This window comes from Suncus etruscus, chromosome 1 (assembly GCF_024139225.1).
Source record: "Suncus etruscus isolate mSunEtr1 chromosome 1, mSunEtr1.pri.cur, whole genome shotgun sequence".
Lineage (NCBI taxonomy): Eukaryota > Metazoa > Chordata > Mammalia > Eulipotyphla > Soricidae > Suncus > Suncus etruscus.
The window spans coordinates 155,856,220-155,877,824 of record NC_064848.1 but is presented as its reverse complement, the minus strand read 5'-3'; the positions used below and the strand labels follow the sequence as shown (position 1 = coordinate 155,877,824).

Below are 21,605 nucleotides of genomic sequence, written 5' to 3'. Positions count from 1 at the left end.
CAAAGAGTTGCTACTAAGGTCATACTGATCCCTTATAGGACTGAATATATATATTATTGGAAGCTGAATGTTACTGATCTGTTGTGCTTCCTGAGTGCTGTGCAGCTAGACTCCTTTGGGGTAATCCCTCTCCCATAAATCCTCAGATTATCTTCTGTTGTGGATGAAAGATTATAAAAGAGGAGAAAAGTCCTCCTTTTGAGAAAAGAGATTTTAGCCTGAGATTGAATTTACATTGTCATGTCCATTCTGAATCAGGTACACCTGTTGGTAAGTGTTCACAAAGCTTTTGTTGTTGTAGCACTTCATTAACTGCTTCCACTCAGCTGCTTTGCTCTTTTTTTTTTGTTTGTTTGTTTTGGGTTTTTTTGGGGGGGGGGTCACAGCCGGTGTCACTCAGGGGTTACTCTTGGCATCTGTTTTTAATTATTTTTAAATTGTGTTATTGAGGTAACATGGTTTACAATTGTATTGTTACTACTAATGCTTTTGTTGTACAAAGTTGCAATATCATCACCACCACCCAAATGCCAAAAATTCTCTAGTGCTGGTCTTATGTCACTTCTAGTCTTTGTAAACTTGTAAACCCTCCTTGCCAGTCCCTTACTATCTTCTTTAGTTTGATTGCTTTGTTTGGCCCTACCTGCTATGAAGATTCTTCATTTTTTGTTTCAGTTTGTCTTTGATTTTTTTTTCTTTCTTTTTTTTTGGTTTTTGGGTCATACCCTGCAACGCTCAGGGGTTACACCTGGCTCCACACTCAGAAATTGCTCCTGGCAGGTTCGGGGGACCATATGAAATGCCTTCTGCATGAAAGGCAAACGCCTTACCTCCATGTTATCTCTCTGGCCTGTCTGATTTTTTTTACTATAAGATGACACCTAACAATCCAAAGCAAAGGCATTTCCAATCTTCTTTCCCATAATCTCTTCCTTTGATATGTAAAAGTCCACCTGGATCTTTTTCCACCCTATCCCTGTCTAGTGGGATAGATATTGGTTTAATAAAGAGGCAGTTCTGGCTTTTGGTTCAGGGAGTAGCAGACTGGCTCCTGACTGGCTTGGTTTATTAATCTTTTGCCACTACCCCTCCTGGGGTTGGAGATCAGTGATCTCACAAACTGTGGGGATTTATTTTACATTTCACCTTCCCTTATTTTCTCTGGTTTGCACTTCAATTTTTATATTTATGTTTCATAAATATAAATAGTGGTTTGCTTTGCCCTTCTCTCTAGGATTGAGCTCCTTAGCTCTAAATTCGACCAACTGTCAGTGGTCCATAGGTACACAGAGATTGTGGTTGGAGTCTTCCATGAGTTTTTTGTTTGTTTGTTTGTTTGTTTTTGGGCCACACCCGGCGGTGCTCAGGGGTTACTCCTGGCTGTCTACTCAGAAATAGCTCCTAAAGGCACGGGGGACCATATGGGACACCGGGATTCGAACCGAACACCTTTGGTCCTGGATCAGCTGCTTGCAAGGCAAACGCCGCTGTGCTATCTCTCCGGGCTCTTCCATGAGTTTTTTTAACAAGACTCTTTGGAAGATTCCATGTTTAATTCATGTTTGGTGCTTTTTGTTTGTTTTGTTTTGTTTTGTTTTTGGGTCATACCTGGCAGTGCTCAGGGGTTATTTGTGGCTGTGCACTCAGAAATCACTCCTGTCAGGCATGGGGACCTAATGGGATGCTGGGACTCAAACCTGGTCTGGCCCAGGTCAGCTGTGTGCAAGGCAAATGCCCTACAGCTATGCTATCACTCTGGCCCCTGGATAGTATATTCTAAAAGGGAATCTCTGAAGAAGCTGCCAAATGTCTATGTTTCTAATTTAAGAAATGTTAAATTATGAGAGCAAATAGTCTAACCCTCATTTTATCAATGAGGAGGTCATGGAACAGAGAGATTGAATAAAGGGCACAAAAACACATGGCTACTCTGACGATGTTTACAGTATTGAAGGGAGAAAAGGGCAGAAAGCTGAGTTGAGTACATTGCATCTATTTTCATGAAGACAAAATGCTTTGAATTACTACAAAAGCCTACTATATAGAGCTAAGGAATCATTCCAGACACTTCTGGTAGCAAAAGTTATTTGTACTAATATGAGTTATAAAAATTGTAATTTGGGACTGTGCTTTTCTTTATATTAGCAAGTCAACTCTTCTCTGGAAGTAGATACTCCTTTGAAAAATCAGCCATCATGGGGCCGGAGAGATAGCATGGAGGTAAGGCATTTGCCTTTCATGCAGGAGGTCAATGGTTCGAATCCCAGAGCCCCATATGGTCCCCCATGCCTGCCAGGAGCAATTTCTGAGCCTGGAGCCAGGAATAACCCCTGAGCACTGCCGGGTGTGACCCAAAACACACACACACACACACACACACACACACACACACACACACACGAAAAAAGAAAGATCAGCCATCAGTGGAGACATTGATAGCTTGTCCTACAGAGAAGGTATGTGCAGTGGGGAATAGATATGCTGGACAGGTACTGTCTTATACATGTTTTCAATTTTAACAAAATGAAATGGAGTACTTTGCAAATACAACATTATCCTGTTCAAGAGGGGTGGAAATTAATTATTCTTACACCGTGTATTTAGCACTGTACCTTAAATTGCCACTGCAAACTGAAGTTTCTAGAGCCACAGGTTTTTTTTTTTTTAGGAACTCTTTTTGTCTCTTGATGACAGAATGTGGGTGCCCTGCATGATAAGAAATATTGATTGCCTGCGGCAGAAGAATGGCTGCCCTCATTTCCATTTGTTCAGGCCTAATTTTGCTTATTACTGGCCTAATTTCCTTTATACTTAGGGCCTGATATTTAGTGTTAGAAATGACATGTTTTGAGTGCCTAATATGTGACAAATACCTGACCTAGTAGAGAGAAAAGGTGGCCCAGGACAAAAGGAAACTGTTTGAGAAAACACCTATCTTACGTTTGTTCAATCTTTTCGTGCTCTCCCTCTAAAGAGTTTAAAGTCTGATATCTGTGGGAGTGTAAAAAAAAATTAAAATTAAATTTGTGGGATTGACCTACTTTATCTGGGTTTAGGGTGGTAGAGTAGAAAGTACAAATTTTTTTTTTTTGGCCACACCCGGCAGTGCTCAGGGGTTACTCCTGGCTGTCTGCTCAGAAATAGCTCCTGGCAGTCATGGGGGACCATTTGGGACACCGGGATTCGAACCAACCACCTTTGGTCCTGGATCAGCTGCTTGCAAGGCAAAAGCCGCTGTGCTATCGATACTCCGGGCCCCAAATTGTTTTTTTTTTTTTTATTTTGTTTTGTTTTTTAAATATTTGTGGAGATTGAAAAAAAAAAAAACTGCTTTTGTGCCTTAAGAAAGTATAGAACAATGGGCCAGAGAGATAGCATGGAGGTAGGGCATTTGCCTTGCATACAGAAGGACGGTTTGAATCCCAGCATCCCATAGGGTCCCTGAACCTGCCAGGAGTGATTTCTGAGCGTAGAGCCAGGAGTAACCCCTGAGCACTGTCGAGTGTGACCCAAAAACTAAAAAAAAAAAAAAAAGAAAGTATAGAACAAAACAGATACAATGGTTTCAAATACACAAGGAAGTTGGAATGAAGGTCTACCAGCCTAATAATCCAAGAATGGGACCTGGAAGTACCTGGCAGTGCATAGGCGGGCATGCAGTGCCAAAGATCTTGCAAAAACTGCCATATTTGCAAAGCATGCATGCCACTATTTTGAGAGTAATTTCTCTCAAATAACAGGTTGCCATACTCAGTTTACCAATGAAATTTTATTTACAGCATATTTTCATCGTGTTTATAATCATTTTTATTCATCAGTATTTGGGGCTAGAATTTGTGCAAAGACATCATTTGAAAAAATATATTCAAACGTTTGTATTTTTATAATTTTTTGTCTTGGGTCACACTTGGCAATGCTGAGGACTTATTCCTGGAGCTGAACTCTGCACTCCTGGCAGTAGTTAGGGGAACATATGGGTACCAGGGATCAAACTCCAGTTGGCATGTACAAAGCAAGCACTCTTACTCCTGTTTTGAGGGATTTGATTATTTTGTATAATTCAGAAATTATGTGTATTTGCCTAAAAATCCAAATTGTTGATAAACATGATATGAAAATCTAAATCTTTTCACAAGCAGGTATTCATCATGTTCCATCTATCATAGATGAAAAGTATCATTCAAACAAATAACTTGCACATTTATTGTTGATTTAGGGTTTATTTTTTTTAGATTATTAGTAAATTTATTATATTGTTTGAGCAACTGATTATCTCTTTAAGTTTGGGGATTTCTTCTTATTTTTAAGGCCTTTACACACTTTTTCCTTGCTGTTGAAAGGTTTTTTTTCCAAAAAGCTGTAAATATTACTGAATGTCTTGCTTTGTACCAGCCACTGTGCTCTGTGTTCCCACATTCAAGTACTTATATTCCTTACAACTCTAAAATGAAATTTTTCTATGTTACCCCCCCCCAAAAAAATAGATTGCAAAAATATGGCCTAGAGACAGGCCAGAGTGATAGCACAGCAGTAGCGCTTTTGCCTTGCATGCTGCTGACCCTGGATGGACCTATGCTTGAAACCCAGCATTCTATATGGTCCCCCTAGCCTTCCAGGAGCAATTTCTGAGCTCAGAGCCAGGAGTAATCCCTGAGCACCTCCGGGTGTGGTCCCAAAACAACAAAAATAAAATGATAATGATATATTAAGCTTCTCTGGGTTATACAGATAAAAGTTTCAAGACAAATAGATCATGAACTTATGATGAGTATGAGCGTTGTTTTCCTTTTCTTTTCTTTTTTTTGGACCACAACTGGTGATGCTCAGGAGTTACTCCTGACTATGTGCTCAGAAATCGCTCCTGTCAGGCTAGGGGGACCATATGGGATGCCGGGGGATTGAACCACGGTCCATCCTAGTCTAATGCCTGCAAGGCAGATGCCTTATAACTCTATGCCACCTCTCCAGCCCCTGAAGCATCATACATTTTATTGAATTTCTTAGAAAGTTGTGAAGAGATGGGGCTGGAGCGATGGCACAGTGGTAGGGCGTTTGCCTTGCACGTAGCTGACCCAGGATGGACCACTCTTCCCTCTCCTAGCATCCCATATGGTCCCCCAAGCCAGGAGCGATTTCTGAGCACATAGCCAGGAATAATCCCTGAGTATCACCGGGTATGCCCCCCCCCAAAAAAAAAAAAAAAAAAAAAAACCACAACCAAGTTGTGAGGAGAGAAAAGGAGAAAATACGTGTTCAAGAAAGAATATAGGCTTCTTCCAGAGTGGAAAAAGCAAGCAAAAAGACATAAAGACCTACACAATATATATGTTCAGGGGAGAACACTGCTTGCAGAGCAAACCAATGAGCAGCTTTGGTTTGGTTTGATTTTTGGGCCATACCCAGTGGCACTCATGGGCTTGTCCTGGCTCTGCACTCAGAAATCACTCCTGGCAGGCTGGGGTGGGGGGCTTCATATGGGATGCCTGGGATCAAATTGGGTCCATCCTGGGTCCGCTGTGTACAAGGCGAATGCCTTACCACTGTGGGATAGCTCCAGCCCCTGAGCAGTACTTTTATATTGAGCTAAAAGAAAATAGCTATATCTTCTGGATTTTGTGGCATAGAAAAGACTGGACATTATTCTGAGTATAGCACAAGAAAGATTACTTGCTTTATCAGCTGCAAAACAGATAATGATAAATTATGTGAGAAATCACTATACTGCTTATTTAATGGTACCATTTAAATGACTGGTAAAAATTGTATTAATAGGCTATAAATGAACCTGAATCCAACATTTGTCAGCTGGATGAAAATGCTCATGAGCCCTTGGTTGTGACTCAGCCTGAGCTCTTGGATTCTGAAGCCTTAGCTACCTTGGAGGACAGCATGGACAACCCATGTCTGGAGACCATGATTCTCCGAATGGAGGAGATGGAAGTAAGATCTGGGGCATCTTGGGGTACTGACCTTAGCTGATTTTATGGCTTAGTCCTTCTGAGTAAAATGTTCCTGGTTTTAAATCCCAGTTAAATTGCCAACTAAATGGCAGTGATATCTCTTAACCTAATTAGTAATATATTTTTGAGGAAAATTGGAGTTTTAAATATCAGCAATATCTTAACACATAACTAGAAACTGACCATTATCACTACCCCCAGTCTCATGAATAGATGATTTGAAAAACCCTAAGATGGGACCATCAACTTCTCTGTTGTTGTTTATAAATGTTTTTTGAGAGGGTGGATTTTGGGGCCACACCCTGCAGTATTCATGGATTACACTTGGTCAGTGTTTGGGTAAGGGACCATATGCAGTGCTGGAAATTGAACTAGAGTTGGCCACTTGTCCACTTGTAAGGCCAACTTACAACTGTTTTTTAACCCCTGTACTATCTTTTTTGCGTTAGAATGCTTTTGTTATGAACATTTAGAGTTTTCAGACATTACCTAGTCCCTCCTTTAAATTGTTCACGATGGGAAATGGTGACACAAAAAGAGATTAAGCGATATGGCTATGGGTCACAAAAAATTCCTGCCTGGGCTAAGATAAGAATCCAAGGATCGTGACTCCCAAGTCCACATTTTCTTTTATTTAATAGTCTGCGAGATCGGGAGAACACTGGCAGTCACTAATGGAGTTCCTTTGTTTAGCAGTACCAACCTGGTGATTGGTTTTTCTGGCCCAGCATTACTTAGGAAGTATCAGTACTATACTCTGTGATGCTTAGGGACCTATGAATACCTGGTATCAAATTAAGAGCTTTAAACATGCAAAGCAGTTTCTATTAAGCCATATTCCCTAACCCTGTTGTCTTTTGTGTGTGTGTGTGTTGTTAGTTTTTGGGTCACACCTAGTGGTACTCAAGGGTTACTGCTGGTTCTGTGCTCACAAGTCACTCCTGGTAGACTCCAGGAACCATATGGGATGCTGGGATTTGAACCGGGGTCCGCCTTACCCGCTGTGCTATTGCTCTGGCCCCCTTGATGTCTTTTTAATCATAATTAATTCTCATTTTGTCTTTGTTGTTAAATAGAAACATTATAGGAAAGACAAATTTTTGTTGTTGATTTTTTTTTTTAAGAGCTGTGCCATTTCTTATGGTCTTTTAACTGATTTCCCCATCTTGGAAATATCTAGGTCTGAAGAGTTCAGAATGGTTGCTTCTAGCCACATGTGGCCTATTTAAATGTAAATGAATCAAGTTTAAATACACTACTCACATTTCAAGTAGTTCTTAGTAGGACATGGCAAATGTAGAACATTTTCATCATTATGGCAAGTTGTAGTTGGCAGTGGAGGTCTAGATCAGATTAGATTAAACTGATTGCTTCATTTTATTTTAGACTTTATGAACTAATCAATCACTTCTTTGCTGCCAGAGCTGTCATAGCAGTGCCTATCAGATGTGTCTGTTAAATTATTATTTTCTTAACCATCTCTCATATGTTATGAAACTAATTATTTTCTTATGTATCATATTTTTTAAAGAAATACCAAGAGAAAGTTCGCCAAAGATATAATAAAATTGCCTATGCCGATCCTCATCTTTGGATGCAGGAAGAAAAAAATGGTGAGAATTTCTCCCTTTTATTTTGTACAACATTCTATTTTGAAAGTTTTCAAACATACAGAAAAGTTGAAAATATTATATAGCTAACACTTATATATATACTTTTAGATTCTATTACCTGTTAGTATTATTTCATCATAAATTTAATTATCATTTGTCAAGTTTTTTTACTTCAAAGTAACTCACCAGTTATACATGTCATTCAAAACATCCCAACATGTTTTAGAAGCTAGTTTAATATGTATTTCTAGTTTTTTTAAATGTTAAATATTTTTATATTTACAGTGTTTTTTCTATTTTAGATAAAATATGTATATAACAAAATGCACATATCATGACTGTCATTTGAAATATTTTGATTTTTATTTTCATGTGTTACCCAAACCTCTACTAAAACAGATTTACATCTCTTCAGAAAGTTTTCTTGAGGCCAGAATGGTAGGGTGTTTGCCAACCCAGGTTTGATCCTCAGCATCCACTATAGTCACCCAAGGGTAGAACCAGGATTAATCCAAGTGCTTCCAGGTGTAGTTTCCCCCTCCCCCCACCCCCAAAAAAGAGAGAGCAATCTTCTCAGGAAACCACTATGAATTTTCCCTACCATCAATTAATTTTGCATGTTACAAAATTTTATATAAAGGCAGTTAGTGTAGGCCCCAAGATTCTTTGAGTCTAGTGTTATAGAAATGGTACAGGATCCAGGAGATATTCAGGCTGCATTCATTGCTTGAAAGTTCAAGGGAGATAGCAAAGGTAGGGTCTTGGTTCTCAGAACAAGAACCAGGGAAAGTTTTCAGTGGCACAGAGATGAGAAAGGAATGATGTTTGTGGGAGAGTCACAAAGTTGTATGCTCAGACACAGTGAACAGACAGTGTTTTTTGTGTGGAACTCATGTTTTGAGGATCTCCACTTTGGGTGTGTTATTTAGAATTCATTAAAGGATAAAGATCAGAGATAGGTGAGCACTGGGTCCATCTTGACCTGAATGTCTAATTTTATTTGTCAGGTTGAAACACTTTCCTGCACTTCTGTGTAATAGTTGCTGCATGTATCTCAGCCTTTTCTTTTGAGGTAATAGGGAGAACACTGGTCTCAGTGATTGCAGCAGGTTTAAAGAGTCTGTCGTATAATCATACATAGAGTCTTTTGGTTTTTATCTGTTTTCTGTTGCCACTGTCACAATTTTAAGTTTGTAACTAGTGACTTAACTTGTGACTTAAAACGAGTTTTCTCTTACAGTTCTAAAGACATCTAGAGTTCTTAAAATACTAAAATTAATGTGTTGTCAGGATAATTTCTTGTTTCTTGTTTCCTCAGCTTACGTAGCTGCTTTGGTTTTTAACCATATATCACTCCAGATTCTGCTTCTATTGTTCATATTGCATCTTCTCTTCTGTGGGGAAGTCTCCTTCAGCCTATCTTTCAGAAGGACGTGTTGATTATATTTAGGTCCTATACTGATTATTAAGGATTGGTTATCATAACTACAAGTACAGAGGGGAACAGTCAGAGGAATTAGAATGTAGACAATGTATGGGGCCAGAGTGATAAAATAGCGGGTAGGGAGCTTGCTTGGCACAGAGCTGACAAGGGTTCAATCCCCAACATTCATATTGTAACCCCAAGTCTGCCAGGAGTAATCCTGAGAGCAGAGCTGGGAGTAACCCTGAGTATCACTGATTGTGGCCTGAAAACAACAAAACAAACATAAGCGTGTAGACATATTTTAGAACATTTCAACACCCTCAAAAGAAACCCTGCATTCACTTCCCATTCTCTCTTCCCCTACACCTAACAACCACTACTTTATTCAGATAAATATTTGCAATTACCGTATTTTCCAGCGTATAAGATGACTTGAAACAAAAAAAAAGGCAACCAAAAATCGGGGGTCGTCTTATAGCACCGAGTATATCCCGAAAAATGTTTCAATATGCGGCTAAGCGAAACAAAAAAAAAATCAGGCCACAGAGTTTCCATATCTCTTTCTTGGGGGCTCCCAAACAGTACCCAGGAGATCTGGGGGCCACTTCTGACAAAACCCAGCTAACCGTGTTAGTGATTCAGTGCTAGGGTCCGAGGATGGAGTGTTGTTTGGTTTATGTAGTGCGGGGAGATTAACTGACGCCACCAGGGAATTGCCAGAAAAGGTGCCTATAATAAGGGACCAATCACTGCAAGGCTGCTCAGACTGCCTCTCTAACTCAGCCAATCCAAGCAGGCTTTTTATGCATGTAAATTAGACAATGTTTCGGACCCGAATCTACACTGTAAAAAGCCTGCTCAGATTGGCCAGAGTCAAAGAGGAAGTCTATTACAGTATAACCTTTGAACCTTTGCTTGTTGTGATTGGCTTACTGTGGTACATACAGTTGCAGACAGGAACATTCTGTCTAATGCAGCGAATATAGGCCTAAACCTATTTTTAACTGCAAAATTAGGGGGTCGTCTTATATGCCCAGTCGTCTTATACGCCGGAAAATACGGTAGTTTTTTCCTTTCTGTAGCTCATCTCTTTGTTACTTAATTTTAGTAGAGTTTCTTTGTACATAGGTTTTATATTCTTTGATTTAGTAAACTTTTGTAGTCCTAAAGTTACCTCAAGAGTCTCATTTTCGGGGCCAGAGAGAGAGCACAGCAGTGTTTGCCTTGCAAGCAGCCAATCCAGGACCTAAGGTGGTTGATTCGAATCCTGGCGTCCCATATGGCCCCTGTGCCTGCCAGGAGCAATTTCTGAGTAGATAGATAGGAGTAACCCTGAGCACCGCCGGGTGTGGCCCAAAAACGAGAGAGAGAGAGAGAGAGAGAGAGAGAGAGAGAGAGAGAGAGAGAGAGAGAGAGAGAGAGAGAGAGAGAGGGAGGTGAGGGGGCGGGGGAGGGGGGGGGGGGAGAGAGGAAGGGGGAGGGGGAGGGAGAGAGGGGGGAGGGGGAGGGGAGGAGAGGGGGAGGAGAGAGAGAGAGAGAAAAGAGAGGAGAGAGATCTCATTTTCCTTTGAAGGCTTTTTTTTTTTTTTTTTTTTTTTTTTAATTTTTTGGGCCACACCGGTGACGTTCATGGGATACTCCTGGTTATGCACTCAGAAATTGCTCCTGGCTTGAGGGACCTTATGGGACACCGGGTGATTGAACCGAGTTCCATGGGTCAGCCACATGCAAGGCAAATGCTTTGCCACTGTGCCATCGCTCTGGCCCTTCCTTTGAAAGCTTTTTTATTGTAAATTTTTGGGAGTAAAGAGGCATATGCAACAGTGGTCAGGAGTTACTTCTCTCTGCACTCAGGAATCACATCTATCAGATTTGGAGGACTCTATGAGATGTCAGGGATTGAACCTGGACCCATGGCATGCAAGGCCAGGTGCCCTATCTGCTGTACTATTTTTCCAGCCCCTGATTGTAACTTTTATGTGTAGTTACGATCCACCCTGAAAAAAAGTTCACCTTTGTTTTGAGGCAGACATTGATGCTTGTGCCTGCACCTCCTATTTGTCACAATGGACTTTCATTTTTCTCCTCCACTTAAAAAATTCATATGTATATATGCATTTTGGCTGCAGTTACTATGTTAGTCACAGTTTGGGGAGAGAGAGTTTCTCAAATTCCATTTGGCTCATGCTTATTAGTTGCTACTTTACTCAATGAAAGGAGGTAGCCCAATGTGGGTAAACATTTTCTTTAAGGAATTAAGTACTAAGTTTTAAGAGTTGTAAAGAAAATTATGTTTATAGGAGGTTTCTAACAGAAGCCTGTGTTACTAAATATAAATGGGTTTGTTAGTTTTAAAAAAAATACTTCCCATTTAAATTTTTTAATTTACAGAACAATGAACCATCTAAACTTAGTACTGTTGTGTTTTCTTGCCTATTTTCTATTTCTTGGGGCCGTTGGGCCACACCTAGCAGCACTCAGGATTTACTCCTGGCTCTGCACTCAGAAATCATTCCAGTCAGGCAGCATGCCTGTGTGCGTGCGTGTGTGTGTGTGGGGGGGGGGGGTGTCTTATGGGATACTAGGGATTGACCTTGGGTCGGTGCAAGGCAAATGCCCTACTTATTGTGCTCCAGCCCTCTATCATTTTTGAACACTTGTTTCTTTGCTTATGAACTCTAATCCTAATCTTATCCCAGTTCCCTTTTTCTTCTCAAATTACAAGCTGTTCTTCAAGGCTCACCTAGCATCATATTGTGTTATGTGTATTATGTGTTAATGTGTTTCTGTATAGAACTGTCCTCACCTGTTTGTCCTTACAAGCTTTTTTTTTATAAATGCCCATGGACTTCTGACCTACTGTATTTTAGAATCATTTGGAACACAATCCTATCTCTCCCAATAAAGCACAGATTCTTTAAGGCCCATATCTTATTCACTCTTTATCTATACCGTACCTGTATGGATCCGCTACCTGGAGTAATCTTAGCTAATTTTTTTATGGAGATAGAAGGAAGGAAATCTTGGAAGGCAGTTTTCTCCCTGGTGGTTTGGCTTAACACAGCTTAGTTGCATCACATGAAAGTCTCACCCAGGGTTCAGTGTTCACTTTTTTTTTTACCCCCACCTGGCCATGGACCTTCACTTTTCTTTTTAATACTTGGTGGGTTTATTTCTTGTGATTTGTATTTATATTGATAATTTTAGTATATTTTGTTTCAAAGGTGCTTCTAGAGGTGCATATTTATTGAATCACCAGGAAAAACATTTTTAAGTAAGTGGTGGCGCATTGTAAGGTGTTGTTTGCCTTGCACACGGCTGACCCAGTACGGACCGTAGTTCGAACCCCCGACGTCCCATATGGTCCCCCAAGCCAGGAGCGATTTCTAAGTGCATAGCCAGGAATAACCCCTGAGCGTCACCAAGTGTGACCCAAAGACCAAAAAAACAAATTATTATATTTTATATCTTATTAAGGCAGTATTTTTTTAAATTATTTTATATAGGGGCCAGAGCGGTGGTGCAAGCAGTAAGGTATGCATGTAAATTTATTGAATTACCAGGAAAAACATTTTTAAGTAAGTGGCACACGCTAGCCCTAGGACAGATCGCGGTTTGTTCTCCTGGCATCCCATATGGTCCCCAAAGCCAGGAATGATTTCTGAGTGCATAGCCAGGAGTAACCCCTGAGCATCACCAGGTGTGGCAGAAAACAAAAATTTATTTTATATAAGCAACACAGTTACAAAAATGTTCATGTTTGAGTTTCTGTCATAGAATGTACACCACCCTTCACCAGTGAACTTTATCTTCTACCAATCTCTAATTTTCCTCCCACCCACACCTCCATGTACATCTCTAATTTCACTTATCTCTCTCTTTTTCCTTTTTGGCAGTGTGGTTTGTACTATTGTTAATGAAGAGATACCATGTATATCCCTTAATCCCCTTTGAAGCATCCAGTTATAGTTCAGAGTGATCAATTCTAATTATCATAGTCATTGTGGACTTTTCTCTACCCTAATTGAACTCACCATTCTTTGTGGCAAGCTTCTTACTATGGACTGGTCCTCCTGGCCCTCATTTCTATTGTTTCTGGATATTATTACCATACTATCTTTTTTTTATATCCCACAAATGAGTGAAATTATTGTCTATTCGTCTTCCTCTGGCTCACTTAACATAATAATCTCCATATTCATCCATGTACATATAAGCAAATTTTATCGCTTCATTTTTTTTTTACCCCCATTCACCCTTCACTTCATTTTTTAACAGCTGCACAGTATTCCATTGTGTAGCTATACTAGTTTATTTTTTATTTTATTTAAATACCATGGTTACAAAGTTATTCATAATAGTTATTTTCTCCACAGATGAAGTTGTTCATAATTGAGTTACATTCATACAATGTACAATAGCCTTCATCAGAGCACTTTATCCATCACCAATATCCCCAGTTTTCCTTCTCAACCACCCTGATGCCCTCTTCCCTCCCATGCAACCTCCCCTGCCTGCTTCTGAGCAGGCATTTTGTGTGTGTGTGTGTGTGTATGTGTGTGTGTGTGTCTGTCTGTCTGTCTGTGTATTGTGCTTTGCACAACTGTTAACAAAGGGGTGCCATGCATATCACTTATCCCTTTCAGCACCCAGTTCTTGTCCAGAGTGATTAGTTCCAACTGTCACTTTCATAGTAGACCCCTCTCTACCATGACTGCACTCTCCACTCTTTGTGACAAGCTTCTTACCATGGACTGGCCCTCCTAATCCTCATCTCTGGTGTCTCTGGATATCATCCCCACACTCTTATTTCCCACAGATGAGTTGAGATTATTCTAGGTTTATTCCTCTGACTGACTCATTTCAGCATAATGAGCTCCTTGTCTATCCATGTATAAGCAAATTTCATGACCTCATTTTTCCTAACAGCTGCATAGTATTCCATTGTATAGATGTGCCACAGTTTCTTTAGCCACTAATCTCTTGTCAGGCACCTGGGTTGCTTTCAGATTCTGGCAATTACAAATAGTGCTGTGATGAACATGGTAATGCAGAAGGCATTTTTGTATTGTGTTTTTGTGTTCCTTGGGTTTTGTATTTTTAGCAGTAGTATCACTAGATCATAAGGAAGCTCAATTTCCAGTTTTTTGAGAAATTTCCTTTTTTTTTTTTTTTTTTTTTCAGAAAGGCTGGATTAGACAGCATTCCCACCAGCAGTGAATAAGAATTCCTTTCTCCCCATATCTATGCCAGCACTGGTAGCTCTTGTTCTTTGTGATGTGTGTCATTCTCTGTGTTGTAAGAAATTACCTCGTTGTTGTTTTGATATGCATCTTCCTAATGATTAGTGATGTGGAACATTTTTTCATATGACTTTTGGCCATCTGTATTTCTTCTTTGAGGAAATATCTGTTAATGTAGGTTAGATTGTTGTTTTTTTTTTTGCTAAGTTTTATCAATACATTATATATCTTAGAATTTACCCTTTCTCTGATGGGAGCTAGGTGAATGGTTTCTCTCATTCCATGGGTAGATTTTATATCTTAGTCACTATTTCCTTTGAAGTACACAAGCTTCTCAGTTTGATGTAGTCCTGGGGCTGGGAAGGTGGCGCTAGAGGTAAGGTGTCTGCCTTGCAAGTGCTAGAGTAGGACGGACCGTGGTTCGATCCCCTGGCGTCCCATATGGTCCCCCCAAGCCAGGGGCGATTTCTGAGTGCATAGCCAGGAGTAACCCCTGAGCGTCAAACAGGTGTGACCCAAAAACCAAAAAAATAAAATAAAATAAAATAAAATAATGTAGTCCCAATTATGTTTGCTTTGACCACTTCCTTGTTCAGTGGTGTTTCATTCCTGAAGATGCTTTTAGCTTCGTTGTCATAGAGTGTTCTGCCTAAATTTTCCTCTGTATATTACGGTTTCAGATCTAATCAGGATCTTTAATCTGTGTTGATTTTTGTGCTTGATCTTAGAGGTCTTGAGTTCACTTTTTTGCATGTAGTTGACCAGTTTTCCCAACACCACTTATTGAAAAGGCTTTTCTTGCTCTACTTTGTTTTTCTTGTCCCTTTATCAAAGATTAATTGATTGTATAACTTTATTCTAATACCACGCTGTTTTAATGACTGCTTCTATATAGTGCAGTTTATAGTTGGAGAAAGTGATGCTTCCCATCTTCTTTTTTCTCAAATGGAGAACAGAATTTCTTCCCACTTTTGAAACGTATTTAAAATTATAAATAATCTCAAACTTCAAATATCTCATGTCTGCATGGCATAGTTAATAAATTAATGTCTCTACTATCGTATAGATTTTTAAGTGCCCAGGGACAACTTATATCAACTAAATAATGTCAGTGGTCAGGTCTGAAATCAGTAGATTTTCTTTAGTAATTCAGATCATCGAAAGGTTCAGAAATAAACCTGTTTTAGAGGCCTAGAATAGATGACTGAATCCTAATGGGACCCACGTAGCCTGGGACTTTGCCCAGATCTCTCCCAAGACACTTCCTCAGAGCTGTCACAAGCACAAAATGAATTTTTTTAATTGATTCCTTAATAGTTTGTTTCATTATTAAATTAATTAAATTCACCTTTCACATTTTTTTTCCATTGCATTGGTAGCTGGATTCATTATGCTTATGAGACCTACTTTGTGATTCTTTGTAGGTTCTTGTTCAAGGTGTGTACAGCATCTTTTCTTTAGATGCAGCTATTTTGTGTCTCTTTTCTAGACCAAAAGATCCGAATAGTAACTGAAATGCCTCTACCACCTGAGCCTATCCAGATCACAAAGACAACTCAGAAAGACAGGGATGCGAACATCGTGTTAAAAAGGCCCTGCAGTAGCAAGTGAGTGGTAATAAGGCAGTCTGACTTCATTGTAATTGGTTGGCTTTGACACTGTTAAATTTTGAATTTTTTGAATTCCCACAAGACAGAAACACTTCAACAGACAGATCTTGAAATGGCAAATTATGCAATATGAGATAAACATTTAGTATATTGCATCATAAAGAACCTTTCAATATTCAAGAACATTTTGATTGTTCCAAGTGTTGAGGCATATGGGGTACCTGTGGGTGTACAATTAGTTTCTGCTTTAAGATTTGCTTAAAAACTCCTGTGTCTCAACCAGGTCAAAAGTTAGTACAATGAAAAGGGAAAAAAAACACTGAGTGATGATGAGATAAGGAGTTTGGTTCAGTGTGAGAAGGAAAGGAAACCTTTGATTATCAAGTTATCAGGATGAATAATATTTACTCTTGCATATAGGCGATTTTAAATATTTTTATCATTTGCTCTCAGTTCTCTAGATGAAAGTGTGGGAACAGAGGAGAGATCTGACAGAAGAGAGGCTCCTCTTCTCTCTCTTGAAGATTCTCAACATAAAAAGGGTCAAGTTGCCCTCATTGTTCCCCAGAATATGCAGCGGAGCATCAGTGACTACTGTAGCCGTTTCGAGCAGTACCTTCGGATGGTCTCTCATGAGGCTGTGGGCTCCTTCAATCCATGGTTGATTGCTGAAAGGTCAGTAGGATGTTTTATGCCTTTGGTTGGGAACTGAGTACCCAATTGTACAAAAGCTAGGAGAACAATTGACCAAAATCTCCAGCTGTGTGTTGAGTTCCAGTGGTGGGTGACTTTTGGGCTAGTGGCAGACTCTTGAAACTCAATTTCAGGTAGTGGAAATTCTTAAACCATGGGGGTCCTGCCCTATATGTGTCTTCTCCTGCCTCCCCTTCTTGATTGGAGATACATTATTCAGGAGTCAAGTCAGGGCAGATTTCCTCTTGCTGTTTGAGAGAGCTATTTCCCCCCCCCCCCCCAAAAACAAAGCATTTCCAGATAAGAAATACTTGTGCTTATGAAGCTTGATGACTTGGACAAACAAATCTAAAAATAGTAGGCCTTCAGACTTAAATATTTTCTTAAACTTTTCTCCTACAGGGAAACCATCCCTGAGTAAAGTAGTCAGTGGAGTTGTAACTCAGTCTTGGCATTAAATTCATTTTTTGTGGGGAGATGGGTCCACATCTGGCAGTGCCCTCAGAAGTCACTTCTGGCAGGCTCAGGGGACCATTATCAGATGCCAGGGATTGAACCCAGGTCAGCCACATGCAAGGCAATCACCCTACCCATTGTAGGCCCAGCTCCCATTAACTTCTTGAAGAATATATGTTCTTCTTTTCATATAGTTAATTGAAGTATGTGTCAACCCATTCTTTTAAAGGAAAGCCCAAATTTGAATTATCATAGATAGCACTTCATTATGAATATGCAGATAGTTTTCATCATTGAGCTAAAGTGGTAGTAAGGCATTTAAACATTTCTTTATCTCTTTTATTTTTTTATTTGTTTTCTAACAAAAAAAAATGTTTTTGGTGGTTGGGTATGTTGGAGTACAGTGCTCAGAAGGCTATATGGTGTCAGGGATTGAACAAGGGCTCCTAAATGGGAGGCAAAGCATGTGTTCCAGCCCCTTGTAATATCTAATATCTCCCTCACATAATTACATTTATTCTTTTTTTTTTTTTTTTTTTTTTTTTTTTTGGTTTTTGGGTCATACCCGACAGTGCTCTACGCTCAGAAATCGCTCCTGGCAGGCTCGGGGGACCCTATTGGATGCCGGGATTCAAACCACCATCCTTTTACATGCAAGGCAAACGCCCTAACTCCATGCTATCTCTCCGGCCCCTTACTCTCTTAATTAAACAAGTTTCAAACATATCCCAGGAGTTAATAATTGCCTTTTATTAAGGGTCAGGATGCTTTTGGAGCTGGAGTGGTGGCACAGGGCGTAAGGTGTCTGCCTTGCACGCACTAGCCTAGGACAGACTGCAGTTTGATCCCCTGGCGTCCCATATGGTCCAAGAGTGATTGATTTCTGAGTGCTTATCCCCGAGTGTCACCGGTGTGGCTGAAAAACAAAAAATAAACAAAAAAGGATGCTTTCATTACATTCAGCCAACCCAGATTTGATCCCTACCACTCTATATGGTCCCTAGAGCCCTGCCAAGAGTGATTGATCACTGACCACAGAGCCAAGAGTAAGTTCTAAGCACTGAGCACCACTGCCTGTGTGGTCCCCAAACAAAAAATATTAACAATTGCCACTTTTATTTGTTGCTGTTTTTGTGTTATATTTCTCCACACACTAATACCTCAGTATAATTTTCGTTATGTCAATCTATATCTCAGTCAGTCTGACTTGCTCTTCCTATCCCAATGCTGCCCATCAGCCATTTTCTAGTCTGTAATACATCTTGGGACTTAGAAATTCTATCATCATTGATCTTTATATTAGGTTGCAGGAATTTCCTAGTGCTTCTGTAGGCTTATTCTCTTGATGATTATATCATTATTATACCCTGATTTGGGTACTGTAAGGGATTTCTTTAAGCTTACATGTTTGAAAGTATCTTTATTCTATCGCCATACTTAGTATTTAGCTGAGGGTTTTTTTTGTTTTGTTTTGTTTTGTTTGTTATTCATTTGGTTTTGGTTTTTGGGCCACACCTGGCAGTGCTCAGGGGTTAGTCCTGGCTCTGCGTTCAGAAACTGCTCCTGGCAGGGTCTGTCTGGGATCATATGGGATACCGAGGATCAAACACAGGTCTGCCCCGGTCAGCCACATGCATGGCAAATGCCCTATGGCTGGGCTATCACTCCAGCCCCTGATTTGTCTGAGTTTTAAATTACTAATTTATTTCCAGAGAAGAGATCAAAGGGCTAAAGTGCATTCTTTGCATGCTAGGGCCCTGGATTCATACTTGCATCACATTGGTTTTTTTGAGCACTAGACAGAAGTAGCCCGTGAGTACCACTGAGTGTAATCCCAGAGCCAAAATAAACAAAATTAAATCACTTGCTTATTTTTTTCCCCAAGAAATATACCTTCTTTCATGGAGATGAAGAAGGAGTGTCATACAGCTTCCAAGAGCAGCAGGGGCTGGAGAGATAGCACAGCGATAGGGCATTTGCCTTGTATGCAGCCCACCCGGGAGGGACCTGGTTCAAGTCCCAGTACCCATATGGTCTCCCAGCCTGCAAAGGTTCTAAGTGCAGAGCCAGGAGTAACCCCTGAGCATTACTGGTTGTGGCCCAACAACCATCAATCAAATCAATAAATAAAGTATAAAAAAAAAAAAAACTTCCAAGGGCAAAAGTGAAGACCTATCGCTAAAATTACTTTTTCTATAAATTTGCAGACAGTGTACACCTTCTCTACTCCATACCTGATGCTATGTTTATAATTCTCCATAATACTACCTTCTGAATCTGGTGCTTTGTGAAACAAATTGCCTTTATTTTCCTTGGCATCTCTTTTAATAGAACCTGTTTCTAAATCCATGCTTCTTAAATTGTGCTCATGACCCCATGGGGCCATGTAACTAAATGTGAAGGTCATGAAAAATTGGGCAACTGTGAAAGTTATCTGGATGCACAATGACCAAAAGTTGATTTAAAATCGACTGTGTTATAAATTCAAAATATTTCTGGCTGCTCTCACCATGTTACATTGTTGGTTAAAAGGGGTTTTGAGTGAAAAAGTTTTAAGAAGTCCTGTTCTAAATAACTGAACCAATTACTGTTTTGTATTTTTTGTATTTCCTGAAAATCTTGTACATTTTCATCTCCTTTTACCTTTTTATCATTGAGGATTTATGTATTCATTTCTCTATTTTATGTGGAATTTGGGTGGGATCAGAGATAGTAACTAAGTAAACCTAAGATTTACCCTGAGTTTGTAGTTTGCTGGCCCAGTGTGGGTAGGCCATTTGCTTTGCTTGTGGCAGACTCAGGTTCAATTCCTGGCATCCCATATCTTATTCTAGGCCTGCCAAGAGTAATTCCAGAGTGCAGAGTCAGGAGTAACCCCTGAGTACCACCCCTATGTGTGGCCCCCCCCAAAAAAAAATCAATTTTCTGGAGTAAGAGGGTAAATATATATTTTCTCTCTCTCTCTCTCTCTCTCTCTCTCTCTCTCTCTCTCTCTCTCTCTATATATATATATATATATATATATATATATATATATATATATATACACACACACACACACACACACACACACACACTCTAGAATCTATTTGGTGTGGTTTCTCACATAAAAACCCAAACCCAAATAGGGGCCCGGAGAGATAGCACAGCGGCATTTGCCTTGCAAGCAGCCGATCCAGAACCAAAGGTGGTTGGTTCGAATCCCGGTGTCCCATATGGTCCCCCGTGCCTGCCAGGAGCTATTTCTGAGCAGACAGCCAGGAGTAACCCCTGAGCACCGCCGGGTGTGGCCCAAAAAACCAAATGTTTTCTTCTTTCTAAGAGGGCATGACAGAAAATAATTGAGAAGCACCGGCATAGGGAAAGAACATAATAGGCCTTTTTTTTTTCCTATGGTTATTCTCTTTTACTATATTTGACCACAAATGGCAGTGTATCTGCAACACTCTAGCCTATTTTTGATCTATTGCTTTGCTTCTTAATGGTATTCCAAAAGTGAACATTGTATTAGTCAAATCTTGAATAGGTAAAGATAATTATCTTTATATAATAGCCTCATGGATAAGGAAGGAAGTTGGCTGAGTTTTCCTCTTCTTTTTAATGTTTTTATTCTTTTTATACCTGAAATAAAGCATTGTTCCATTGATCAGCTGGAACATGAGATAAAGCAAATAAAATGAGTTACTGTAAAAGGGAAGATATACGATGTTGTTGCTTTTAATGAGAGCAAACTCTTTTTTATTATTTTTATCTTGGGCCATCCCAGGCTCAAGGGACCATATGGAATCCTGAGGATTGAACCCAGGTTGGCCATGAGCAAAGCAAACCCCTACCCATTGTACTATCGATCTAGCCCAGTGAGAGCAAACTCTTAAGGATATCTGGTTTGAAAACAAAATCAGTAATCGTATAGTTGAGAAAGACAATTCGAAACTAATTATCACTTTATCATATGGATTAAAGAAGAAGGCAGTTTTAGGTATGCAAAGTGTACAAAATTTAGTTTTCATGTTTAATTAGCTACCAAAAGGTGTACACTATTAGTAATAAGGCTTATATTGAGGAAGAGAAAGCAGCTTAGGGATCTTTGACTCTAAAATAGAACATCTAGAAAAATGGCTAAAGCTATATCCAAGAGAATAATATTTTAGTTGAAAGCAGAGGGATAATGTAAGAAATAAGGCACTTGCCCTACAAAGTGACTACGGCTACAAAGACACAGGTTTGAATTCCAGCACCACATGCAATCCTCTGAGCATCACTAAGTGTTGCCGAAGGAAAAAAAGAATATTTTAGTGAACATATTAAACAACTAGCCCAAATTGGAGTAGGATAGAGGACTCTGAGGAATAGTTTCTTGATGGGGATGGTCTAAAAAAAAAAGAAGAAAATGTAAATATTACCTAATGTGTTTGAATATACATTCAAAGTACTTTTATATTTTGTCATATAGTTTGATGATAAATTGATGGTAGGAATATAGAGAGCAGAGTATGTGAAAATATTATTTCTGGGCCAGAGAGGTAGTATAGGAAATAAAGTGCTTGCCTTATAAGTAGCTGATGCTTGTTTGATCCCCCTGAGTACTACCACCAAGAGCGATT

The 21,605-nt window shown here is 39.6% G+C and overlaps 1 protein-coding gene across 1 annotated transcript in view; it reads left to right on the top strand.

Moving 5' to 3' along the window:
• Positions 1-21,605, top strand: part of KIAA0753 (KIAA0753 ortholog) — a 64,085-nt gene that overhangs the window by 39,788 nt on the left and 2,692 nt on the right. Inside the window, exons 13-18 of the mRNA XM_049786964.1 lie at positions 2,146-2,200; positions 2,398-2,456; positions 5,773-5,940; positions 7,492-7,573; positions 15,732-15,849; positions 16,306-16,527. Of these exons, the coding sequence (XP_049642921.1) occupies positions 2,146-2,200; positions 2,398-2,456; positions 5,773-5,940; positions 7,492-7,573; positions 15,732-15,849; positions 16,306-16,527 (704 nt within the window). The remainder of the gene's footprint in view (positions 1-2,145; positions 2,201-2,397; positions 2,457-5,772; positions 5,941-7,491; positions 7,574-15,731; positions 15,850-16,305; positions 16,528-21,605) is intronic.